General features: G+C 42.5%; 4 protein-coding genes across 9 annotated transcripts in view; 1 reads left to right on the plus strand and 3 right to left on the minus strand.

Moving 5' to 3' along the window:
- Positions 1-21,460, minus strand: part of LOC135347484 (Bardet-Biedl syndrome 5 protein homolog) — a 59,275-nt gene that overhangs the window by 5,174 nt on the left and 32,641 nt on the right. For 3 of the 4 annotated variants that reach the window (XM_064545498.1, XM_064545499.1, XM_064545500.1), the window contains 3 exons: positions 5,719-5,773; positions 5,564-5,650; positions 2,625-2,815 (listed from right to left, as the gene is read on the minus strand). In XM_064545498.1, coding sequence (XP_064401568.1) covers positions 2,665-2,815; positions 5,564-5,650; positions 5,719-5,773 — 293 coding nt within the window. In that variant the 3' untranslated portion in view covers positions 2,625-2,664. Of the gene's footprint in view, positions 1-2,624; positions 2,816-5,563; positions 5,651-5,718; positions 5,774-21,460 lie in introns of those variants that run through there. The other variant, XM_064545501.1, reaches the window with a different exon arrangement.
- LOC135347486 (uncharacterized) lies at positions 100-2,196 on the minus strand. Of its 2 annotated transcripts, none has more exons than XM_064545504.1 (7): positions 1,829-2,196; positions 1,172-1,657; positions 1,055-1,090; positions 898-1,008; positions 782-814; positions 592-716; positions 100-449 (listed from the first exon to the last, which is right to left on the minus strand). In XM_064545504.1, the coding sequence occupies exons 2-7, from the start codon at positions 1,464-1,466 to the stop codon at positions 438-440; spliced, it is 612 nt and encodes a 203-aa protein (XP_064401574.1). In that variant the 5' UTR covers positions 1,467-1,657; positions 1,829-2,196; the 3' UTR covers positions 100-437. The 2 variants fall into 2 exon arrangements, with proteins under 2 accessions (XP_064401574.1, XP_064401573.1); XM_064545503.1 differs by having other exon boundaries at positions 105-449; positions 592-722; positions 1,829-1,952.
- On the plus strand, positions 7,786-20,018 carry LOC135347471 (meckelin-like). Its single transcript, XM_064545480.1, has 20 exons — positions 7,786-8,706; positions 8,830-8,906; positions 8,962-9,064; positions 9,327-9,454; positions 13,476-13,595; positions 13,869-14,069; positions 14,226-14,378; positions 14,502-14,565; positions 15,104-15,293; positions 15,418-15,508; positions 15,592-15,747; positions 16,272-16,370; positions 16,723-16,809; positions 17,517-17,909; positions 17,985-18,182; positions 18,471-18,606; positions 18,657-18,733; positions 18,865-18,967; positions 19,106-19,248; positions 19,772-20,018. The coding sequence occupies exons 1-20, from the start codon at positions 8,517-8,519 to the stop codon at positions 19,850-19,852; spliced, it is 2,790 nt and encodes a 929-aa protein (XP_064401550.1). The 5' UTR covers positions 7,786-8,516; the 3' UTR covers positions 19,853-20,018.
- Positions 11,005-13,527, minus strand: LOC135347474 (uncharacterized). 2 transcript variants are annotated; one of them, XM_064545485.1, is made up of 4 exons: positions 12,838-13,527; positions 12,683-12,782; positions 12,597-12,625; positions 11,005-12,527 (listed from the first exon to the last, which is right to left on the minus strand). In XM_064545485.1, exons 1-4 carry the CDS (start codon positions 13,333-13,335, stop codon positions 11,052-11,054), a joined length of 2,103 nt encoding a protein of 700 aa, XP_064401555.1. In that variant the 5' UTR covers positions 13,336-13,527; the 3' UTR covers positions 11,005-11,051. The 2 variants fall into 2 exon arrangements, with proteins under 2 accessions (XP_064401555.1, XP_064401554.1); XM_064545484.1 differs by having other exon boundaries at positions 11,007-12,625; positions 12,838-13,525.

Genomic DNA, 21,460 nt, shown 5'->3' on the forward strand with positions numbered 1-21,460 from the left:
CTGATTGAAATTCGGCCACGCCCCATTGCAGGTTATAGCATCATTAGCCTCGACTCCAACCGCCCCAACTATTATAAGAGCAATCCTCAACGATTATATGGTAACACAGACAAAATAGACAAAATAGACTACAAAAAGAACATAAAAACAATATTATTATTATTACTGGCTACACGACATACAAAACCATGTTTTTTGAGTATCATTAAAAACAGCGTTCGGAATGTTTTCGCAATCCTGGTGGTACCATTTACTGCAACTGTCACATGACGCCATATCCCCAAACCTCGATGTGACTTCCACATCAGAATATCGGCAACTACAGTATACAGGAACCTGCGTTTTTGCGACTATTGTCTTGGGGCAATCCCTTTTTTTTGCAGCTCGTGGGAAGCGTGACAGTTCACGATTGTTGAAGCAACGCTCCAGATGAACTCTCATAAGTGTACCTACAGATACAATGACATACATAACAAGATGCTCATAGAGCATCATAACAAATCTTACCCCACGAAAATTACCCGCTGTATAATATACAACTATATGATATTATCCTATGGAGTGTAACTGCACAAGTAATACATTATTTACCTTATATGCCTTCGAGTCACCAGCACGTGTACTAAAGGGCGTAGATTTGACATTCCTTGCAGCACTTTCCCCGCTGCTTTTCACTGGGCTCTCAGGATCAATGACAACAACAGGAGCTTGGTCGTCTGGAGCTGCATTTTACCATTAATATACAGTCAGTACAATACATGCATGGTACACAAATACAAACCTGTTTTCTTTCTCCCAGTCTGAACACTCACTCCTATAAATGCACATCAGAATCACGTGGTAACAAAACAATGAGACCCACACATATACAAGTACATGCACATGCACATTACTCACCAGCGCGTGTTCTAGAGCGCGTAGATTTTACGTTCCTTGTAGCACTTTCCCCGCTGCTTTTCACTGGGCTCTTAGGGTCAACGACAACGACAGGAGCTTGGTCATCTGGAGCTGCATTTTACAGTCAGTACAATACATGCATGTACACAATACAAACCTGTCTCAGTCTTTCTCCCAGTCTGAACACTCACTCCTATAAATGCACACCAGAATCACGTGGTAACAAAACAATGAGACCCACACATATACAAGTACATGCATGCACATTACTCACCATCTGTGGCTTTTGCTCTTGCTACAGACAATTTAGCAGGAATTCGCAAAACTAGTTCCGAGTGTCGCTTTGTGAAGCTTTCATACCAACCATGAGTGACTGTGACCTTGACTCCTTTACGGTCGCACACTCTTTGCACAATTGCAATTACATTACTTCTGGTTTTAGGAAAGCCAACAGAGGCACATCTAATCAAGAACCTGGTCAGTTCTGCTTCTTCTGCATCAGAGACTTTTGGCACCAGGAAGAGTGCTTCCTCGATAGTAATCGCCCAGTGTGGACCTAGGAATACCATATTCTTCAGCAGCACGTCGTTGACTCAACGTACCATTTCTAATAGCTGAACAAGCAGTGCTTACGGTTTTCAAATCCCAATGCTTGTATGACGGTGGGCGATTTTTTGAGTTAACTTCACAAACAGTCGCAGCTTTCTTAGTACGGCTATAAAATATTCTTTCTTTTAGCGGTACTTCAGCCATATGTAACCTACAGAATAAGCAAAGACAAAAATAAATGTTCAGCACCATAATTGTGGGGTTCTAAGTTTGTCTCAAAGTGAAGTGAAGCTGTTGTTATTACAATACTAAAAGCACACTGTAAACCATTGCCAAACATAGATACAAATATGGCCATGAAGCTAGCTAGCTCATTAATTACCTAGAAGCGAGCCTAGAAGCACCTAGTACCTGGAAACACGTCTCACACAGTAGCACTTTCGATTTATCCACGTGGCAAGATAGTTTTGAAAGCAATGGGCGTGGCCGAATTTCAATCAGTAGATTTGTGAGAAAAAAGCGTGGCTAGTAGTGGAACAGCTGCACCACAGAGTTTCATATTTTGCATGCAGCTAGTAGACATAGTTAGCTACTACTAGAAGTTAATCTTAGCTGGATCGTGTCTCCTTACTCTAGAGAAGATCGTTGTGCCGGAAATACATGCAATTGGCTGAATATATGTACTTTCGGCAGCGCTGGAAAGTTAACTCTAACTCCGGAACACAACGTTGGTTGCAAGTCTCGTTTGGTTCATAGGAACATCACATCAAGAGCTCTATATAGTAGCAAAAATAAATCAATTTGCAAGTGCTGTGTTGGCGTACAAGCGGCCGATTTATCATGGTGGCTGATCTTCAGTGGTTTACTCTATACAATATAGGAAATGAAAGCACCACGGGTGCTAGGTTACATTCCATAGCGAGAACGATAGCCTCGAATTCAAGTCGCCCTTCAGTTCAGGATTGATGTAGTACTGTTACTGACAGTATACATGTAGTTGGTTCAATTAATACAACAATTCCTTTGTTACACAAGGCTTGTAGATTCTCCGTAATCTAAATGGCTAAATACGGTGACACACACAAACGTAAAATAGTGAATATTATTTATTTGGTCCCCAAGTTTTGTAGCATAACTTTCTTCTGATAAGCAGTTATGTATACACATGGTGTCAAGAATGTAATAAAAAACTGGATCACGTGATCGTGTCGGACCTCTTTAGGACTGTACAACAATAGGGAAAGGGGGCATGAACAATGCAGAGGATGTGGACAACATTGTGCATTGTAGTTTCTCAATGGCTAGTCCCAGGCTCAGGGGAGAACACAGGATCACGGTCCACTGACTTGTGGGGGTCAGCATAATACACCTGCAATGGTGGGGGGGAAGGGGGGTATGATTAAGGGAGACAGATCCAAAAAATGTCACTTACGACAAAAGGTTACAATACTACTTTTGGGGGAACACATTATGGGCAGCTTTGTGACTAGCAACCTGGCACTTCAGAGTGAAGCCAATTTTAGCAAGAAGGGGGTAATTTCATTCTTTGAGGATTTCTCGGATGAAAATATTCTATGGCTACCAAGATAGTCCAGAAGGTCTACCAATGATTCTATCGATGATACTACTCTTTCAGTCCTACATAATTATAGTGTATAGCTGGTCTAAACCTTCTGTCCTAATTGAACAGCTCAGCAGAACTTCAAAGGATAATCACATTCAAATCTACCACAAAATCCAATATCAAATTGACAAGTATATACCGTATTTACTTGATTAAACGCCCATCTCGTTTAAACGCCCACGGTAAAAGCTGTCTTTGTCAATAAATGCCCCTAGCTCTTAAATAATCCCGCCCATGTATGGGGCGTGGCACTGTGGGTGGAGCTGAATTAGCACATGGAACCAGCTGAAACAATGGCAGCATAGAATACTATTGGGCAGAGAAGACACAGAGGGAGAAACACCACTCCTTATACGACTTAAGATTGAAGCTGAGAGCTGTGGCAGCAGCCAAAAGAGCATAATAACTGCTGATGAGCAAGAGTTTGAAGTAGACAAAACAATAAACGCTCGTTTCGAATAGCGCCCATCTCGTTTAAACGCCCCCTCTACAGATGTTGCTATGAAATAAACGCCCGGGCGTTTAATCAAGTAAATACGGTACATAACAAATGTTGACTGTAAAGGGTTATAGCATGTACAATCATAGATATAAGAAGGGAGAGGGATGAGAAACGCAATGTAAATAGCATTGACGATTCGCGTTTCAGTAAACATTTTCTTCTTTATTTTCTCCAGCCCATGCTTCTAGCTAGTACTAGGCTATAAACTAGCTTCTGAGCTCCATGTATTAACAATGGCTAGTGGGACAGTCACAACAAGGTAGCAGCAATAGTTAGTGAGACCCCTCCAAGCAGCAAAAAGCAGCTTGAACACAAATACTTGAGAGGAGTCCTGTCTGTACCATTGAGTATTCCAGTACAGTCACAAACATGATAGAGAATTATGGAAATGTAGCTATCGTAAATGACTGTGCCGATACAATAAACCAACTATCAATGAATACAAAGAGACATATTTACTAGTTTACATTCAATCATTGATATAACTTTCTAAATGGGTACACAAAGAGTCTGCATTTCAAAACCAGCTTACTAAGACAAAAATGAATATTACTTACCAACCTAATTCCAAGTGCATGGCTTTGATTTTACTTGCATACAATGCCTATAATTATATATATAGCTATATTTAAGAAAGAGGGAATCACTACACTAATATTTTGTACTGTAGTCACAGCCTCTCCTTGTAGAAGGTACACAAAGCCACTAGTATAGAGCCGAAACGATAATACAACACTTAAAACACTGCCTTTAATTGCCAAGCTCTTGGTGACATAGATAACGCTTCTATTATGATATGCACAGTAGGTGTGGATGCATGCTCAGCACAGGACTAAGAATCCCAATGGGGAGCTGTGAATGATAGTAATAACATTTCCCGCTGGGTTGGCGGGGTGTCTGGAGGCGAAACACGAATCAACATTTGGCATTATACACAGAAGTGATTGTGCGCACGTGTCCGTTTCTAATTAATCCCCTTCCGGTTCTTATATCTATGGTACAATATACTTTGTACTTCTGGGGAAACACATTATGGGCAGCTTTGTGACTCCAATATACTTCTGGGGAAACATTTAATAATATGCATGGGGAGCTTTAATTGTGACTCGATCTAGATTATAGGTGCATGTGCAATAATTATATATACACTTCTGGGGGAAACACATTATGGGCAGCTTTGTGACTCAAACTGAGGAAACACATTATGGGCAGCTTTTAACTCTATAGATTATAGCTGTACAATTATACTTCTGGGGAAACACATTTAATATAGGCAGCTTTGTGACTCGATCTAGATTATAGCGTATGTGCATGTACAATATACTGGCAACTTTGTGACTCTTAGGTGCACAATAATTATACTTATGGGGAAAACACATTATGGGCAGCTTTGTGACTCCAACATACTTCTGGGGAAACATTTAATATGGGCAGCTTTGTGACTCTAGATTTATAGGTGGGAATTGTACAATATATACTTATGGGGAAACACACATTATGGGCAGCTTTGTGACTCCAACTGGGGAAACACATTATGGGCTCTAGATTATAGTGTGTACAATTATACTTCTGGGGAAACATTTAATATGGGCAGCTTTGTGACTCAAACTGAGGAAACACATTATGGGCAGCTTTGTGACTCCAACATACTTCTGGGGAAACATTTAATATGGGCAGCTTTGTGACTCGACCTAGATTATAGGTGTACACAGTACAATATACTTATGGGAAAAACACATTATGGGCAGCTTTGTGACTCCAACATACTTCTGGGGAAACACATTTAATATGGGCATACAGCTTTGTGACTCTAGATTATAGCGTGTACAAGATATACTTCTGGGGCAACACATTATGGGTAGCTTTGTGACTCTAGATTATAGCGCGTACAACATACGCATTTGTGGAGAGTTTTTTAAAAATTCTGACTAGAAATGTTGACATAATTATACAACACACGTCCGTCCCCAAATAACTGTTAATACCCTCACCATTTGCAGGTAGGGTACTGAGATGTTGAAGCTCTCAGAGTGCCACACCACACGCACATTAGTGATGTACATTGTACCAAGGTTGCCCTGGAGTGCATGCATGTAACAAGCAATAAAGCTGTCATCCGTACCAGCTAGCTCATGATGATACTTACCTGGTCACTGCACAAGTTCCAACGAGTAACCAACACACCACAGACTCACCATTCAACTGAAGAGAAGATAAATAGGCAAAAGGTCACACAAATTAGCATGAAAATAATCACAATATCAGATAGTTGACACACTAGCTGTACCCACAATTTGAAAGGGAAGTGGGAACTTGAAGCCGTTAGAGTGCTAGCATAACTGAAATCTTTCCTGGATATTAGTAGTAGCTACAAGACCCACCAAAAGGTGACTCACTACACACCTGGTGTAGACACCTGACAACCTTCACCGCACACATACCCAGCACCAGTTTCAATGAGTGTTGCAAGCGTGCGCTTGCTAATGCCTCTCGCCATGTTATGCTTTCGCTCAAAAAGTATTAGTGTTATAGTATAGTTTCTATAATGAATTTTATATTAAAGTTAGCTTATCTATATAAAGTTACTGAGAAGAAAAGACTTATTTCTATTGTTGTTATTTATTGTATTATGTGGCTTATAATTACCAGGACCTCAAGAAAGATGATTCTTCCAGGATCTGTAGTTCAGTGTATATAATATCTAAGAAGAAAAGACCTGTGTACATGCATATTGTTAATTATTGTTATATGGTAGTGTTTTGTGGCTTACCAGGACCTCAAGAAAAATATGATTCTGCCAGGAGGATCTGGATCTGGATCTTGGATATTATTTTCTCACACATGGGGAATGAGCGCGCATGCGCATGCTCATTACATAATTAAAGGGTGTGTCCAAAGAGATCAATTTTACAAATGGCTACTGCTAGCTAGTTGTTTTAACAGATATTTTCTAAGTCTTGTAGCTAACAAAAAGCTAGCGCTTTAGTGCAAGGCTAACTCATACGTTGAATAGAAAGTTTGTGCAGACAGATGATGCTATGAAAGATTCTGAAGAGACTGCAACAGCCTTTAATGTGAGTCGAAATAGCCATAACTCGAGAAAGAAGCTTTAGTTTGCTAATCCACGAATCAAAATCCAAGAGAACGTGGCTAGAAGCCTATAGAAGCTGTTAGTTTTCGTCGCATTGCAACCGTTGAGCAGTTACAGCTGGAACAGACACACACCGAGACACACAGACAGTAAGCTTTACCGTATCCCTCCTGCGGCTACGCCTCGAGGCATAATGAGTAACCAACACACCACACACTCACCTTAGTGTACAGCTGCTCTCTGGGGAGTAGCTTCAACTCTTTGCTCTCTCCCAGTAGGGCACTGCATAGCTTGAGCTCTCGATAAGGTTTAGACACATCACCGTGGAGAACAGGCAAGGGCTGTCCGGGACCTGTGTACAGGGAGGGAGGGATTGGTTGATGAAAAGAAAAAAAGAATTACTAAATTGAAAGAATTACTAAATTGAGGAACTGCTTACAAGATTAGTGAAGATGAATTCAAACTGAGTCTTGTCAACTTTAGTCATCAAATACAGCGCTTCAGTTGTCCCTCTTCAATGTTTCTATGGAAACAGTGTCAAATATAGAGTATTCACAAGTACATTCAATAACTGTTTTCTCACAGAATTCACTCTCTTTGTAGTCACTGAGGTCACTGTGTGGTAACCAATGGCTACAAGAGGGTAAGCAAATGTACAGAATTATAGGCTAGTTTGTGAATGTACATGTACACCAGAGCTTCTTGCTAACTCACAAAGGTTGACTCTCTGATAGTCAGCTGACGTCCAAATCACTCGCAGGTTGGTCACAAACACTTTACCTGTGTGGGGGAGACTTGGTGTTACCTTTATCACCATGGTAACATAACAACAACATACCTCTGTGTCCATTGTTCCCTTTAGTGTCCTCTACTTGAGACAAGTACACTGTAGTCGATCACCGACTCTCCAACTTCTGGAGCAGGCTGGGGGTGTGCAGGTGTGTAATGGGTACCATAAAAATAATAATACTTTACACCCAATTATTATTAAAAACTATCTTGCTGTACGTACAACCAGGAGTACTCCTGGTACAACCCATGCTTTCAGTGTATACTGTCAGTTTTGTCCCAGCATAATTACACACTATCTAGCTTCACTTACTGTACTGGCCGGGGCATCGAACTTGATCTCCCTACTACAGTACTTTTCAAGTAGGTTGAATCATTCAAAGTTGAATGTTGAAGTGAGTACTCACACCACTAAACCACAAAACAAAGCTGATCATGATTATGATCTACCCACAAGCTTCATAATTATGTACAAATGTATATGTGTATCTTTGCTTGAACTTCTCCTAAGTAAGTGCCTAGATTTTCAAAGAGTATCTGTAGCACTGTTACGGATTCAACATAGGATGAGGACCATGCATGCCTTTGCTACTTTGGCTCGACATCTCCACTTCTCCCGAACTAATGCTCTATTCTTTTACAGTACTTTTGCTGATGTACATTAATTCTCTTACTTGGTTTGCTTAAGTAGTGTAGCAACACTCTGCACCTCAAGTCATTTGAATATGCATCTAGATGAACACCCACACATGTAGTCAGTGCTGTGTATTATCATGCATGGCATCATCACACTGACAGGCTGTGACAGCCATCTACAGTTGTATCAGCTTTGTGGTTTAGTGGTGGGAGTACTCACTTCAACATTCAACTTTGAATGATTCAACCTACTTGAAAAGTACTGTAGCTGTCCTGCCATACGGTGCTAGAGGCCATTTTCACAGCAGCAGATTAGGGTGGAGATACGCCCCCTATCCTGCAGGAGGGTGGAGATACGCCCCCCTATCCTGGAGGCATGACCCCTATCGACCTCTGCTCCATGATTTAGACACCTCTTCTCCGGAGCTATGCTTTCTGTTGCTGTCCTCTGCAGCCTCCTAGGAGCTCTATGGATCAGCCCTCTGAATGGCCAACAGACAGGACCCTCTCCAGTGGTGTTTGTGTCACCAGAGAGCTGTAGTGAGGGGGTGGAGTACTACAGTCCCTCTAGACTGACCTGTCTCTCATGTGGGGCTAACCGGACCACTGCAGAAGATGGTAACTTTTATTAAAATTGAGATGAGCTCGGGAATAAAATGCATGTGCGATTGTTTGTACTGTAAGGTGGTGTATTGGTTTCTATGGTAACTAGTGTATCGATTAAGATTGTGGGTTTTGCAGGGTTGACGTGCACATGCTCGCCTGGTTTTATTCAGCCAATCGGATCACAGGATTGCACGGAATGTGCCAGCCCAACAGTAAGCACCACACACCCCCTACCCCTAGCAACCGTCCCTGTCCCATGCACTGTAGGTATCGTCTCGTGATGGTCTGTTCTGTCTGTCGTGTGTGGACGGCTACAACTCAGCCACTGGACAATGCAACACATGCCCTGGGGGGAGATCACACATCGTGGGTGAGTAACATCTTACTTAGTAATACCAGCCACGCTCAAGTTTGCAGTGATTTACCACAACCTTGTCACACTGTACATAATTGAAACGTTGCCCACCATGGCCCCTGGAATTGTGTGGTTCTCCTCAGTCAGATTACTCCACTGAAACGCATCTTCCTTTTTGTAGACTCAGGCAACGGATATATATGTACTTACTGTACACTGAATGTACCAAAGTTTTGTGCCCTACAGTACTTATTTACCTTTGTAACCCCTCCCCTAGTTGACACGCCCCCTGATCCCACTGGTTCCCCCGGCAGTCGTGAGTGTGTGGAGTGTCCTGTAGGGACCTGGGCGGCTGTGGGGAGTCTCCAGTGTACCCCCTGTGGAGTGGGAGACTGCTCTCAGTGTGTGAGTGTTGTTAGCCTCGTTCCCGGTCGGACTTTCCTCTATGGAACAATTGGTCTGGGAACGAGGCTAGAGTGTTGTACAATGTTTGCATGGAATGTAAGAACACCCATATATCGTATTACCGTATAGCTGGTTATTTTCGAAGGATTGACCCAAAAATTAGTGCCTCAAAAATTGCTTTACATCCGTACTAAACCTCTCTATTGTAGAGATGTGGTCATTTGAACCGCTATCCTTGAAAATATAATGATTTGGGCAATCCGCAAAAATTTAGTGCCTCGAAAATAACCCGCTATAACAGTACTGCAATGTTTTGCGAACTTAATTGGCAAGTGCTAATAGCTTCGCAAAAAAGATCACAATAAACTTTGCCAGCTAGATCACACATTGTTAAAATTTTTTGGCTCATTCGTAAAAGTTCACTCACAAAACATTGTGATAATACGGTACATGTATAGCGAGCGGGTAGTTTGCGGTTTTCGCTAATTGAGCATGTACCGCCATAGATAATAGGAAGGGGATTGGAAACGATCACGTGAACTTGCTTGCAACGAAAGGCCTCTGGACAGTCCGCATGTCAACCAATAGACACCTTGAGGTGTGATATCACTGGTTTTGAGGTAATTTTCGTGGGGCAAAATATTCGTGGTTTTTGTGGTTGGAGGTCTGACCACGAATATTTTACCCACGAATGAAGCGACCTTGCCTACCTTTACCTGCAGTGCAAGCAGCTACCACGAAAATATTACCCACGAAATGTCTCAATATTGCTGAACCATGAATATTTTGTCCCCCGAAAATTACCCGCTATACGGTATACTTTATAGCCTAGCTAGCTAGCTGTGGCCCTCTATGGTGTTGTCGAGAAGGCTTGCACACTAGTCTGAAACCAGAAGAGGCTCTCATCTACCTCTATGATGGCTGGATGGTCGTGATGTTTTGAACTTGGTTTCTGTTATAAATGAGAGCTTCGATCGATCTTCTGGCTCCAGACTAGTGTGCAAGCCTTCTCGATAACACCATAGAGGGCCACAGCTAGCCAGCAAGTCTTCTCGACAACGCAATAGAGAGCATAAGCCATAGCTTCACAGGAGACAAGTATTTGTACGGAAAGAAACTAGTAAACAAACTAGTTTACGGTATAATTTTACAAAGGTTTAATAAAGTAAATAATGGGTGACCCAGATTCTGGGGTGACTCAGTTCGCGCATGTGTACTATTATAGATACCAGGCTGTATTTTAATCGGCCTGCATGGTCTCGAGGCTAGTCGAGTCATGGACCCACCATAAATATTCCATTTTTTGCCCTGAGAACGTCATTATGATGTAATGATCTTTACCAAAAATGGATACTGATGCCTATAATTATTATATATTCCTAGCTATAATATATACATGTAGCCTTGACTGGTCACCCCAGGCCGCAACTTCATCAGGGGAGACCAGTGAAGGAGGCTAGGAAGGCCATGCAATCAGGTTACCTCTGATTCCCAATATGCTTTAGACACCTATGCTAGCAATCAACCTGTATTTAACGTATCAACTCATTATGAACCAAGTTCTATACTACATTAATTGTAAACTAGTATTACAGGTTCAGAGAGTTAGTCTTATACTTCCAGACTTGGCAGCTTGAATAACTTTGAGCCTCTTCTCCAAATCATTTTTGATCTTGCAGAGATCATCGGTATCAGGGACAACAGTGCCTTCAAGATGTGTCTCGATCACAGCTAGTTGATTTTCAATCAGCTTGGCATAGTTGCGAGCTACACCTAATGACTCAAATTCTAAGATATTGCTAGAGAGCTTTTCAGACAGTTTCTTTCTTTTTGCTTTTGATTTATTCAATTTCCTTTCAAAATTGCTATACAGCATTGTAGCTCGCTCCTCATCACTTTCTGCTTTTTCAAATTTTTCATCATCGGAAATAAGATCCTCTACAACTTTTTCGTGTATAAAATCATTGTGATAGTGATAGGTGTAGCTGTGGGTACACGCATTGCACATCTCGTCTTCATCTCCATTTATAATGCATGCACAACGCTTGAATACTTCTTTATCGAATGACTTCTGAAGGTAACACGGCACATGGCAGTTGCTATGACAACCCTTGAACCCACAGAGTGTATTGTGGTCATCTGTTTCTTTTACAACCCATTTCACGAATGTCTGAATGGTTTTGAAGTCTTTGTTGAGAGTTTTAGATTTCACCGCTGCGTCAACTTCGGCCTTGGCATCTTTGAGAGACTTCTCCAACATCATCTGGTTGTCATAGGCTGTCAGCGAGTCTAGAACGTTTTTCTCAATCGCTTTCTTCTTCTCGTAGAGCTCGATGAAGTGATGCGTGTGAACTTCAGGGAAATCTGCAATGGTCTTACACATCTCAGTAAGGACTTCAGAGGTTTCTTCAAACGATTTCTTTAAGCTTTTAGCAACTTTCTCAATTCCTAGTTGACCCAATTTTGCTTTAGCTTTCTCAAGCCGACAGTACGGATTTTCAACAAAAAACGTATTTTCAACTTCTTTTCCAAAATACTCTTTCAGCACATTTGTATCGTAGTTGAGGTCCAGAGCGTCGGCTGTGTTACTGAACACAACAATGAGGTTGTCAATGATACGTCTCGGCAAGATGGCAGTTATCTCAGAAAGGACATACTTCAATGAAGCACTTGCTCGAGGTTGACGGCCATGAATGACCAGGCAGACACAGTTGATGTACTCTTCTCTCTTGAGGGTGCTGATGATTCGTTGTACTTTCGTTTTGTCTTGCTTGAAGCCACGTAGGTCACCAAATCCAGGAGTATTGATCACTCCAACCTTCAGGTCACCTACTTCCACATTATAGAGTGTAGCGTCATTGGTCCTAGTTTCCATAGGGAGTGCTTGTGCGTTTTCAAGCTTGATGTCGTTGAATTGTTTGAGTTGCTCGAGACCTTCAGCTCCAAACCCAGAGCTAAGAGCTTGTACAGTGGCACAGTTGTAGAGAAGGTTGAGGAAAGAAGTCTTGCCAGATCCTGTTTCACCGATGAGTAGCATCTTGAAGGGATGATGACGATCTTGTCTCTGGAATGCCTGGAGAACACGAGCGTTTATCCCAGATGGTGTTACAAAAGATCTAAAAATGGCGCCTATATAGCTCACTCCTTTTTGGTGATCTTTTCTGGATGTTACTGTAAATAAATAATTATTTAAAAGGCTATTTGCTTCACATGCAAGGGTCATTATACCTTGTGTTTTTCGTGTTACGGTGGGTTGTTTTGACTCTGGTGGGTTGTTGTGTCTGATGGATTGTTGAGGTTCTACCACTTTTGTTCTTGTGGACTGGTTCTATAAAGTAATAATTGTAGGTGGGTGTATGCTATGCATGCTATCACTATTATACCTGATCCATGTATTGTATGGTGATTGTAGTTTTCTCAAAAGCTTCCAATAGTTCCAGTACACACTCATGTGATACTTCAATCTCTTGCCCAATTCTCATCTTCACTTTAGTACTTGTGTTCCTCTCACTAGGTCTTGTCGTTGTTATCGTGCTGTGCGATTCAAAGCAATTGTTTAGTATCTCAACAATTGATTTAGTCCATGATCCTTGTTCCTTTAAGACAGCGACAAATTTGTGATAGACTCGAGGGTTGTTTTCAATTGAGGTCTCCAAAGCGTCCAGAACTTTCCTAGTTTTTTTGTTTGGCGTTGAACTGCTTTGATGTATCTGATTTTTCAGATATTTAGAAATCAACTCTTGTGAGTATAAAGTATCTCCTATGCTAGCAACAGATTGTTGAAGAAGTTGTACTAACTTGTCATAGCACTGTCTAATTGTCTTGTGCTCTGGTGAACTCCCACAAGTAGCTTGAGGATTGTATGTAGCCATCTTTAGCATACAGGTATACTAAATAGCTAGATGTACATTTACTATATCAACAAGTTAATGGGCTTATAGCACACCTGGACGAAATCACAAGACTTATGAATTTTGATAGTACTAGATATTCACTTATTCACTATTCTCTCCTCCTACAGACGATTGCCACCACTCATGGTGGAGTGTGTTTCCCCCCCACCCCTCCATTACCCTCACCCCCGACCAATGCCTTCCCCTACTACCAGGAACACTTCACTGCAGCCACTCAACTTTGTGTGGTGAGAATGAGTGGGTGTATACATTGTGTGTGTGTGCATTGTTTACAAAGCCATATGCACATGTGCTCTGTACATTGTGTACTTCCCTGAAAAGGGTTCATTTAGCCTACTATAGCTACTTTATTTTTCGTTCACACGCACGCACACACATGCACGCACGCACACACACGCATGCACGCACGCACACACACACACACACACACACACACACACACACACGCACGCACGCACACACACACACACACACACACACACACACACACACACACACAGGATGGCAATGCTTCGTCCTGTCAACTGTTGGCCAACCTGTGTACTCTACAACTCTACAACCGTGACGACCCTGCCTGTGTGCTGATTCAGCAGTACTCAGAGGACCTCCTGCAGAGCCTCTATTACCCCCCAGGGAGCGCTGACCAGGTGTTGGAGAGCACTGGCATCCAGACACCTCTCATTACCGGAGAGGGTGCCGAGGTAAGTTACTCTTAAATGTTTCCACAAGAGAGCTGGGATTTACAATCCATGCACATGTACAAAAGCTATTATACAAACCACTATTCTAACGTGCCATATACAGTAGCTGAAATTCACATGACATGTACTACCCCCCCCCCCCCTCTCTCTGTGTAGGGTGTGTCTAATCTCCCACTGTGGGCGGGCTCCTACTCTCTCAACGGGACCCTACTGGGACTGGAGGAGCTGACTCAGCAGATACTACTCTGTACTGAGCCCCAGCCGAGGGCCAGCGCTCTCTGGAGGGTGGGTGTGGTCTATCAAATCTCGGTGAGCCCCTAGTGTAGTAGTGTAGTGTAGCCAGCATGTATTAGTACAAAACGTATGTGCAGTTAATTGTGTATTCTAGACTGAGTCCTATTCTATTCCCCACGACATGTATACTCACACAAGTGTACAGTGTCCGCTGAAGCTCTGCTCAGAAAAGGCTCAAATGCTCCAGTATTCTACGAGCTCTGTATCCTCCAATACCTCTATTGTAGTGTACCGAGCATGCCCAGTAGTCTCCTAACACACCGAGCATGCCCAGGAGTCTCCTAACGCACTAAGCATGTCCAGTAGTCTCCTAACGCACTAAGCATGCCCAGTAGTCTCCTAACGCACTAAGCATGCCCATAGTCTCCTAACATACTAAGCATGCCCAGTAGTCTCCTAACGCACCAAGCATGCCCAGTAGTCTCCTAACGCACTGAGCATGCCCAGTAGTCTCTTAACACACCGAGCATGCCCAGTAGTCTCCTAACGCACCAAGCATGCCCAGTAGTCTCCTAACGCACCAAGCATGCCCAGTAGTCTCCTAACGCACTAAGCATACCCAGTAGTCTCCTAACGCACCGAGCATGCCCAGTAGTCTCCTAACGCACCAAGCATACTGAGAATGACCAGTAGTCTACTAACATACTGAGAATGACCAGTAGTCTACTAACATACTGAGAATGCCCAGTAGTCTCCTAACGCACTGAGCATGCCCAGCAGTCTCCTTAACCACACCCCAGACCTACGTGATCAGACCTCAACCACGGACACTCTCCACACTCTACCAGTGCTCATCACTAACTATAGGAGCACGTCTGGGGAGGCAGTCAACGACGACAGCAATGTGGGAAGCTGGCAGTTTGTGAGGAGATTCTTCCTCTTTGAGTCCGTCACAGCCCGCCCCCTCTACACTAGCTCCACCACCCTCACGTAAGTCACACTTACTTATCAAATTCGGTGAATCTATTCCCTATATCTCAGAATTTAGTTTTTTTATTGATTTTTGCCTCTCCTAAGATGTAGTAAACGTCACAGCTCTATTTTAATATTACAGAGTGTTGATGATGTCTGAGGGAGGGAGAATATTCCCCCCTTATCTTAGAGTGAGCTATTCTAATTGGACGCCTACTGACCAGGACCTTCCAGTAAGTGATGTAACCATGACAGTAGTGTAGCATTCGACTACAATTTAGATTGATGATCACAAATGTGTACCCTCCTCCGCCAGAGCTCCCATATCACGGAGTATGCGGGTACTAGTCAATCATTCCTCATCGCTCTGATAGTGTTGTCCCTTGTCTGTGCCGTTCTGGGTGGTGTGTACTCAGGGTTAAAGGTCAACGGGTTCGTACGACGGACTGGACTCACCTGCTGTGACCTACACGTTAGTTGACAGTGAAAATAGAGTAGTACATGTGAGAGGCCATACATGTACTTAATATAGTCGTTAGCTAAGTGTTTGTTTGCTCTGACGTTTACAGCCTATGAATTTGATTACTTTTTGCTGGTGAAATTTTTTTGAATGAGCAAAATCAGCAGAAAATTGATCTTTTGCGATCTAACTATAACTATTGCGATTTGACAAGGATTGCAGTGGCGTAGGCAGGGGGGCTGGCAGAGCTAGAGCCCCCCTCCCTTTATGCTCCATCAACTCCAACTTAGCTTGAATCATCGTGATCTGTCGATCTATTTTGCTGAGGAAAAGTGATGGTTCAGCGCCTATGCTCAACCAATTTGAGCTCTGTCCTTCCCAAAATCCTGGCTACGCCACTGGAATGTATGCATTTACCAGTACTAATTTAAGTTTTGAGATTTTGTTTGCATTATGTTTGATGCTCGCAAAACATTATAGTGTAACACGGTATTTACTGTTGCAGTAATAATCCTCTCCTCCTCCCTCTCTTCCAGTCCCTTGTGTATGCTGTGGTGATGTTCTGTGATGGAACCTCAACCCTCCTCTACCTACTCCTCACTGCCATCTCTCTCTTCTGGCTCATATTCTACAAGGTGTGTGTATAAAGCTATCTCGTTGGTAGCTACTGTACTCTGTGTAAAAGTAAAAGACAGTATTTTGGTACTTTCCCGGCTAATTCTAGCAATTTCAATGTTTTTTCCGGCTAGCCTGTGTTATTTGTGGGCGTACAAGTACACCCTTGTATACATAACTAGACTTACTATATAATTATGCTACATAATAATATAGCTGTGTATTTGTAGCAGTCGATGTGTGGGCGTACAAGTGCACAGCTACATGTACACAGATATACATGTACAGATTTTGCTCCTTATCTTATACACTTTCAATTGACCAAAATTGTGTCTGTTACTTAAGATTGACTCTATACATGTTCCCCCTCAGGTACAATACTACCTGCTGCTACCCCTCCCCTCACCAACAGAGGACCTCACATTCATCCTCCTATTAGCAATGGCTGCACTCTTCAGAGTGAGTAGAATATTGCACTACTTTTGTGAATGGGTGCATTGTAAATTGTAAATAGCTCAAGAGCTGCCGTGTTTTGCACGCTTCAATCCAACAATGGTTATAACGTTTGTCAGGATTAATGTCTGATTTTCTGAAAGCGTCCCATGCATGGTCTTGAAATATGGTCTGTGTCAAATTTAGTGCTTCTCATATGAAAGTACAGGGTAATGGTAAAGGCATTTTTGGTGTATACCGTATAGCGGGTATATTTCGAGGGTATAAATTTTCGCGGATGGACCATTACAAAGGATTTCGCGGATTTTATTTTCGTGGTCTGAGTTCCAGCCTTTTGGCGCATGCGCACATCAACATGCAGCTGTTACCACCACACCGTTAGCCTCGAATCCAGGCCTAGCCTATAACGGTGAGGCACCTCTTATTGTCGATAGGTGTGGTCAATAATACTGAACACGTCTACTATTCAATAAAGATATAAATTTTCGTGGGTATAAATTTTCGCGGTAGAGGCTCAATCCGCGAAAACCGCGAACATTTATACCCTCGAAATATACCCGCTATACGGTACATGTAGCAACAAAATGTTTGCATCATTTTGAAAAGTTTCTTTCTAGCTTTTTCAGAAAAAGAGATTGCAAAATTAATTAATGGTGCCCTCCCCCTAAAATGTGCGGTAATATTCGTTTGGTCTTAACCCCCCTCTCCCTCAGATTCTGCATGTGCTCTACCAACTGTGGCATCAGAGCAAGGTGGATGTGTTCTTCATTGACTGGGAGAAACCTCGTGGACTAGTACAAACAACCAATCAGAATGCAGACGTCGCCCAAACCATCCCCCCTAACAGGATGTCACCAGTCAGTATTTGGCGGACTTATTTTGTTGTTAACGAATGGAACGAGTTACAGTCTCTACGGAGGATCAACAATACGCTACTGGTTGCCATGGTGCTACTGTTTGCCCATGTTATTGGATTAGAACACTTGGCAGAAAGAGATCCTGCCTCCAACGTGACCTCTGACCCCTCTCGATACTCTGCCCCCTTCAGTCCGATACTAAGATTCTCGATCACAACCATCTTCTTTTCCCTCTTTGCTGCCCTCCTGGTGAGCAACATACAATATCATTCGACACACCTATACATGCATGTACCTGACTATTGTAATTCTGACTCTGTACAGAGGGGCTATATGTTCCTGATTTACGAGCGCTACTTTGAGCACAAGTTGCGTCAGTTTGTGGATCTGTGCTCTGTAGCTAACGTGAGTGTCCTGGTATTGTCCCGGCAACTGTACGGTCATTACATCCACGGCAAGTCTGTGCACGGTCATGCGGACACTGACATGAGACAAATGAACTACAACTTCAAGAAAGAACAGGTATACGTACGTATTACGTTAATTAAGTGAATGGTATTATGTACTATTAATGTGCAGTTCATTCTGTATAGTTAAGTGCGGTCACTCTTACTGGGTAGACCAACCAGTATAGCTGTAATAACAAAAAAATACAAGTCCAAACACATGCTATAACCTAACCTTTGGGGCCTGTTAAACTGACTGTATTATCATATTAAAAGCGTGACCTGATTATAGTGTGATCACAATAGACAGATTTTCAGTTTGTGTGCGTACTCTATTGATCGGTTCTATATTCGATGTATACAGGAGGACATGTGTGGTAGGCGTGGCCTAGAGGGTGACGACCAGCTGTTTGAGATGCTCCTGACACGAGAGTTCAGGACTCATTACGATAAGATAGTCACTCCGTTACGAGGGGACGGGTTGTCACATGCACAAGCTGGTGAGGAGTGTGAGGGTGTGTGTGGTGTGACGCTTGTGCTCCCCCCTCAGGTCAGACGGGTGTGAGTGAAGCTGGTCTCAAGGCACACCAAGGATTAACTTATTACTTGAGTACTTTTATAGAACACGTGAGGCACCGTATACATGCATGTAGCTATCGACGTGTATGAAAAAGAGAACTTTCAATGTTATTGCTAAAACGTGATTTGTTGACACATTGAACCCCCCCCCCCCACACACACACACTCTCTCTTTATAGGGTCTCAAGGATGTGGACTACATTGTAGGAGTCAAGACTGCCATGGAGAGGCTACTAGGGATTGAATTTTTTGACGCCCTGGGAAAATGTGTTTTCTACAAGAGTGAGTGAACCGATCACTGTATGCATAAGTGGAGTCAAGTGGGAGTACTGTTACATAGGCGAATCTGACGATACCCGTTTAACTAAACATTTTCTCGGATTTAATTTTGACTTCAACCCCCCCCCTTCCTACACACAGCCGCTAGACACTCGTTTGGCGATGTGTTGTTCCACGGTTGTGAGTGGAGTCTATTCCAGCTGGACCTGCTCCTCTTTGGGATCATAGATGTCGTATCCAATAGTTACCCACTGGCTGCCGTTATCACTCTGCTAGTATCTTGGGTGAGCGAAACCACTAATAAAACTACATGTATACAGAAAGTACTAAATTATTATATACTGCAGATTGAGAGTTTATGTTTGCTGTGTGTATACCGTATATCTTCTAATTTATCGGACATAATTATTTTGGAAATTGTCCGGGTATAATTGGAACAGATTTTTATAGAGCATGCGAAGTGTCCGGAAAATTAGGCAGCTGCATGCGAGCTAGCTAAGTTTAATAGAACAGTGTGCGACTGAATAGTTGCACTAGCTATCTAAAACTAGCTACTCAAAGCTATCTAACTGCAGCACTCTAAGTCTTACTTGCCGTCTATGAATGTAACTCAACTTTTCAAGGTATTGTCCAGATATTTAAAACGAATGTAATATTAAAGCACTGGAGTGTCCGTTGTATTAGAACAGCGAAAATTGCCCAAAAGAGTGTCCGGGGTAATTAGAAGTGTCCGATAAATTAGAAGATATACGGCATGTACTTTTTGATGTACTTTTTGATCTCATCCTTTGCCCCACCCCCTCTCAGCTGGTGATGTTTGTGAGGGACTGGGCAGGTCGCAGGAACATTGCTAAAAAGACTCTAGTGGATGAACGATTCTTGTTGTGAACATTCACTCACGACCCATGCAAATAATGTGCAACACTTATCACTTGTTTATGTTATGTACCACAACATGTGCAGAATTGTATAAATGTTATTATAATAAGGTGTTACTGAAAATGTTGTTTGCACAAATACAGTGTACACATGCATCAATTGTTATTCTCGATAAGATTACTGAAAATGGTTTGCACACTACAGTGTACACATGCATCGATTGTTGTTCTCGATAAGATTACTGAAAATGGTTTGCACACTACAGTGTACACATGCATCGATTGTTGTTCTCGATAAGATTACTGAAAATGGTTTGCACACTACAGTGTACACATGCATCGATTGTTGTTCTTGATAAGATGTTACTGAAAATGGTTTGCACACTACAGTACGTGTACACATGCATCGATTGTTGTTCTTGATAAGATGTTACTGAAAATGGTTTGCACACTACAGTACGTGTACACATGCATCGATTGTTGTTCTTGAGCTATAAAAATGATTACACAAGCAGTCAATACCTTTTAGCGTTGAGCGTGACTGTACACTATTGCATATGTTCCACCAACAAGAGCTATGTTGGCCAGGTGCAACACAATGCCACTGACGATGCCTCCAATTCCCCACTTCTTAGCATTTTGAGAGTGTTTATGGGCCAGCTCCCTGTCTCCTTTACTCCATTCAGTGTCAGCCTGCATGCGCGTGGAGGAGGGGTTGGAAAACACCATCATAACATCATCACATAACATGCATGTGTCCATCAATTTACTGTCATGCTTTCCGGATTGACTTAAATTTTACTCTCTGATTGCTCATAATTTATACTGGCCATGGAATTATTATACCCCAATTTTATTGTATACGTGTATACGTCGATGCATGTGCATTGCAGGACCTAATGTATAGCGTGAACAGCCATAAGACCATCTTGCATTTAGTTTCCATAGCTGTATACGTATTGTATTACAAGATTATTTTGCTGGTGATAAATCTTTCAAACGAGCCAAAATCGGAGAAAATTGATCCTTTGCAGGATCTAACATTGTATTCTGGCTAGGTTTTGCCACAAATTTGATGCTCGCAAAGCATTCTATAGTATTACGGTCGGTATATAGACACCATTATATAACTGTTCACTTGATGACCAAAGTAGAGTCCGATTGCTCCACAGACTAGGCAACAACAGAACGTAGCAACAACAGTTAGGGGAAAGTAGTTAGGTGGTTTCACCATTAAGTAAGCATTGTTGTCTTGACGATGCGGGAATGGCTGTGCGTTTGGCTGTTGATTCACCACACCACCATAATAGGGTCTTCCTGGCGGTGCTGAGGGTCGGTAAGGGGGCAGGGCAGGCTCACCACTACCACCTGGTGGGGCTGACGGTGCACCTCCTGCAACAAAATGCACGACATTATAATTATGTGACATGTACCAGCAGTGCTGCACAGAGATCAATATGTATACGTATAGCTAGCTATAATTATATATACCGTATTACTAGAATGTTTTGCGAGCATGCATGCATCAAACATTTGCGAACTTTGCGATGGTTGATCAATTCGCAACAATAAAATCCGCAAAACCTATTTTGTTACTAGTAGATACACACGATCCTTG

The sequence above is a fragment of the Halichondria panicea genome, chromosome 14 (assembly GCF_963675165.1).
Source record: "Halichondria panicea chromosome 14, odHalPani1.1, whole genome shotgun sequence".
NCBI lineage: Eukaryota > Metazoa > Porifera > Demospongiae > Suberitida > Halichondriidae > Halichondria > Halichondria panicea.

Bases quoted from the DNA above. Each gene is read 5' to 3' on its own strand.
- LOC135347486 (XM_064545503.1), bottom strand. From the start codon at position 1,466: ATGGTATTCCTAGGTCCACACTGGGCGATTACTATCGAGGAAGCACTC. The intron at 1,009-1,054 runs GTTTGTATTGTG...TGTAAAATGCAG, and splicing joins TGGGAGAAAGACTGAGACAG to CTCCAGATGACCAAGCTCCT. The intron at 723-781 runs GTTTGTATTTGT...GGTAAAATGCAG, and splicing joins GACTGGGAGAAAGAAAACAG to CTCCAGACGACCAAGCTCCT.
- LOC135347471 (XM_064545480.1), top strand. From the start codon at position 8,517: ATGCTTTCTGTTGCTGTCCTCTGCAGCCTCCTAGGAGCTCTATGGATC. The intron at 9,455-13,475 runs GTGAGTGTTGTT...CTCCTCCTACAG, and splicing joins TGGGAGACTGCTCTCAGTGT to ACGATTGCCACCACTCATGG. The intron at 14,379-14,501 runs GTGAGCCCCTAG...TACTCACACAAG, and splicing joins GTGTGGTCTATCAAATCTCG to TGTACAGTGTCCGCTGAAGC.
- LOC135347474 (XM_064545484.1), bottom strand. From the start codon at position 13,335: ATGCTAAAGATGGCTACATACAATCCTCAAGCTACTTGTGGGAGTTCA. The intron at 12,783-12,837 runs GTATAATAGTGA...ATTACTTTATAG, and splicing joins CCATACAATACATGGATCAG to AACCAGTCCACAAGAACAAA. The intron at 12,626-12,682 runs GTATAATGACCC...ATTTATTTACAG, and splicing joins CGTAACACGAAAAACACAAG to TAACATCCAGAAAAGATCAC.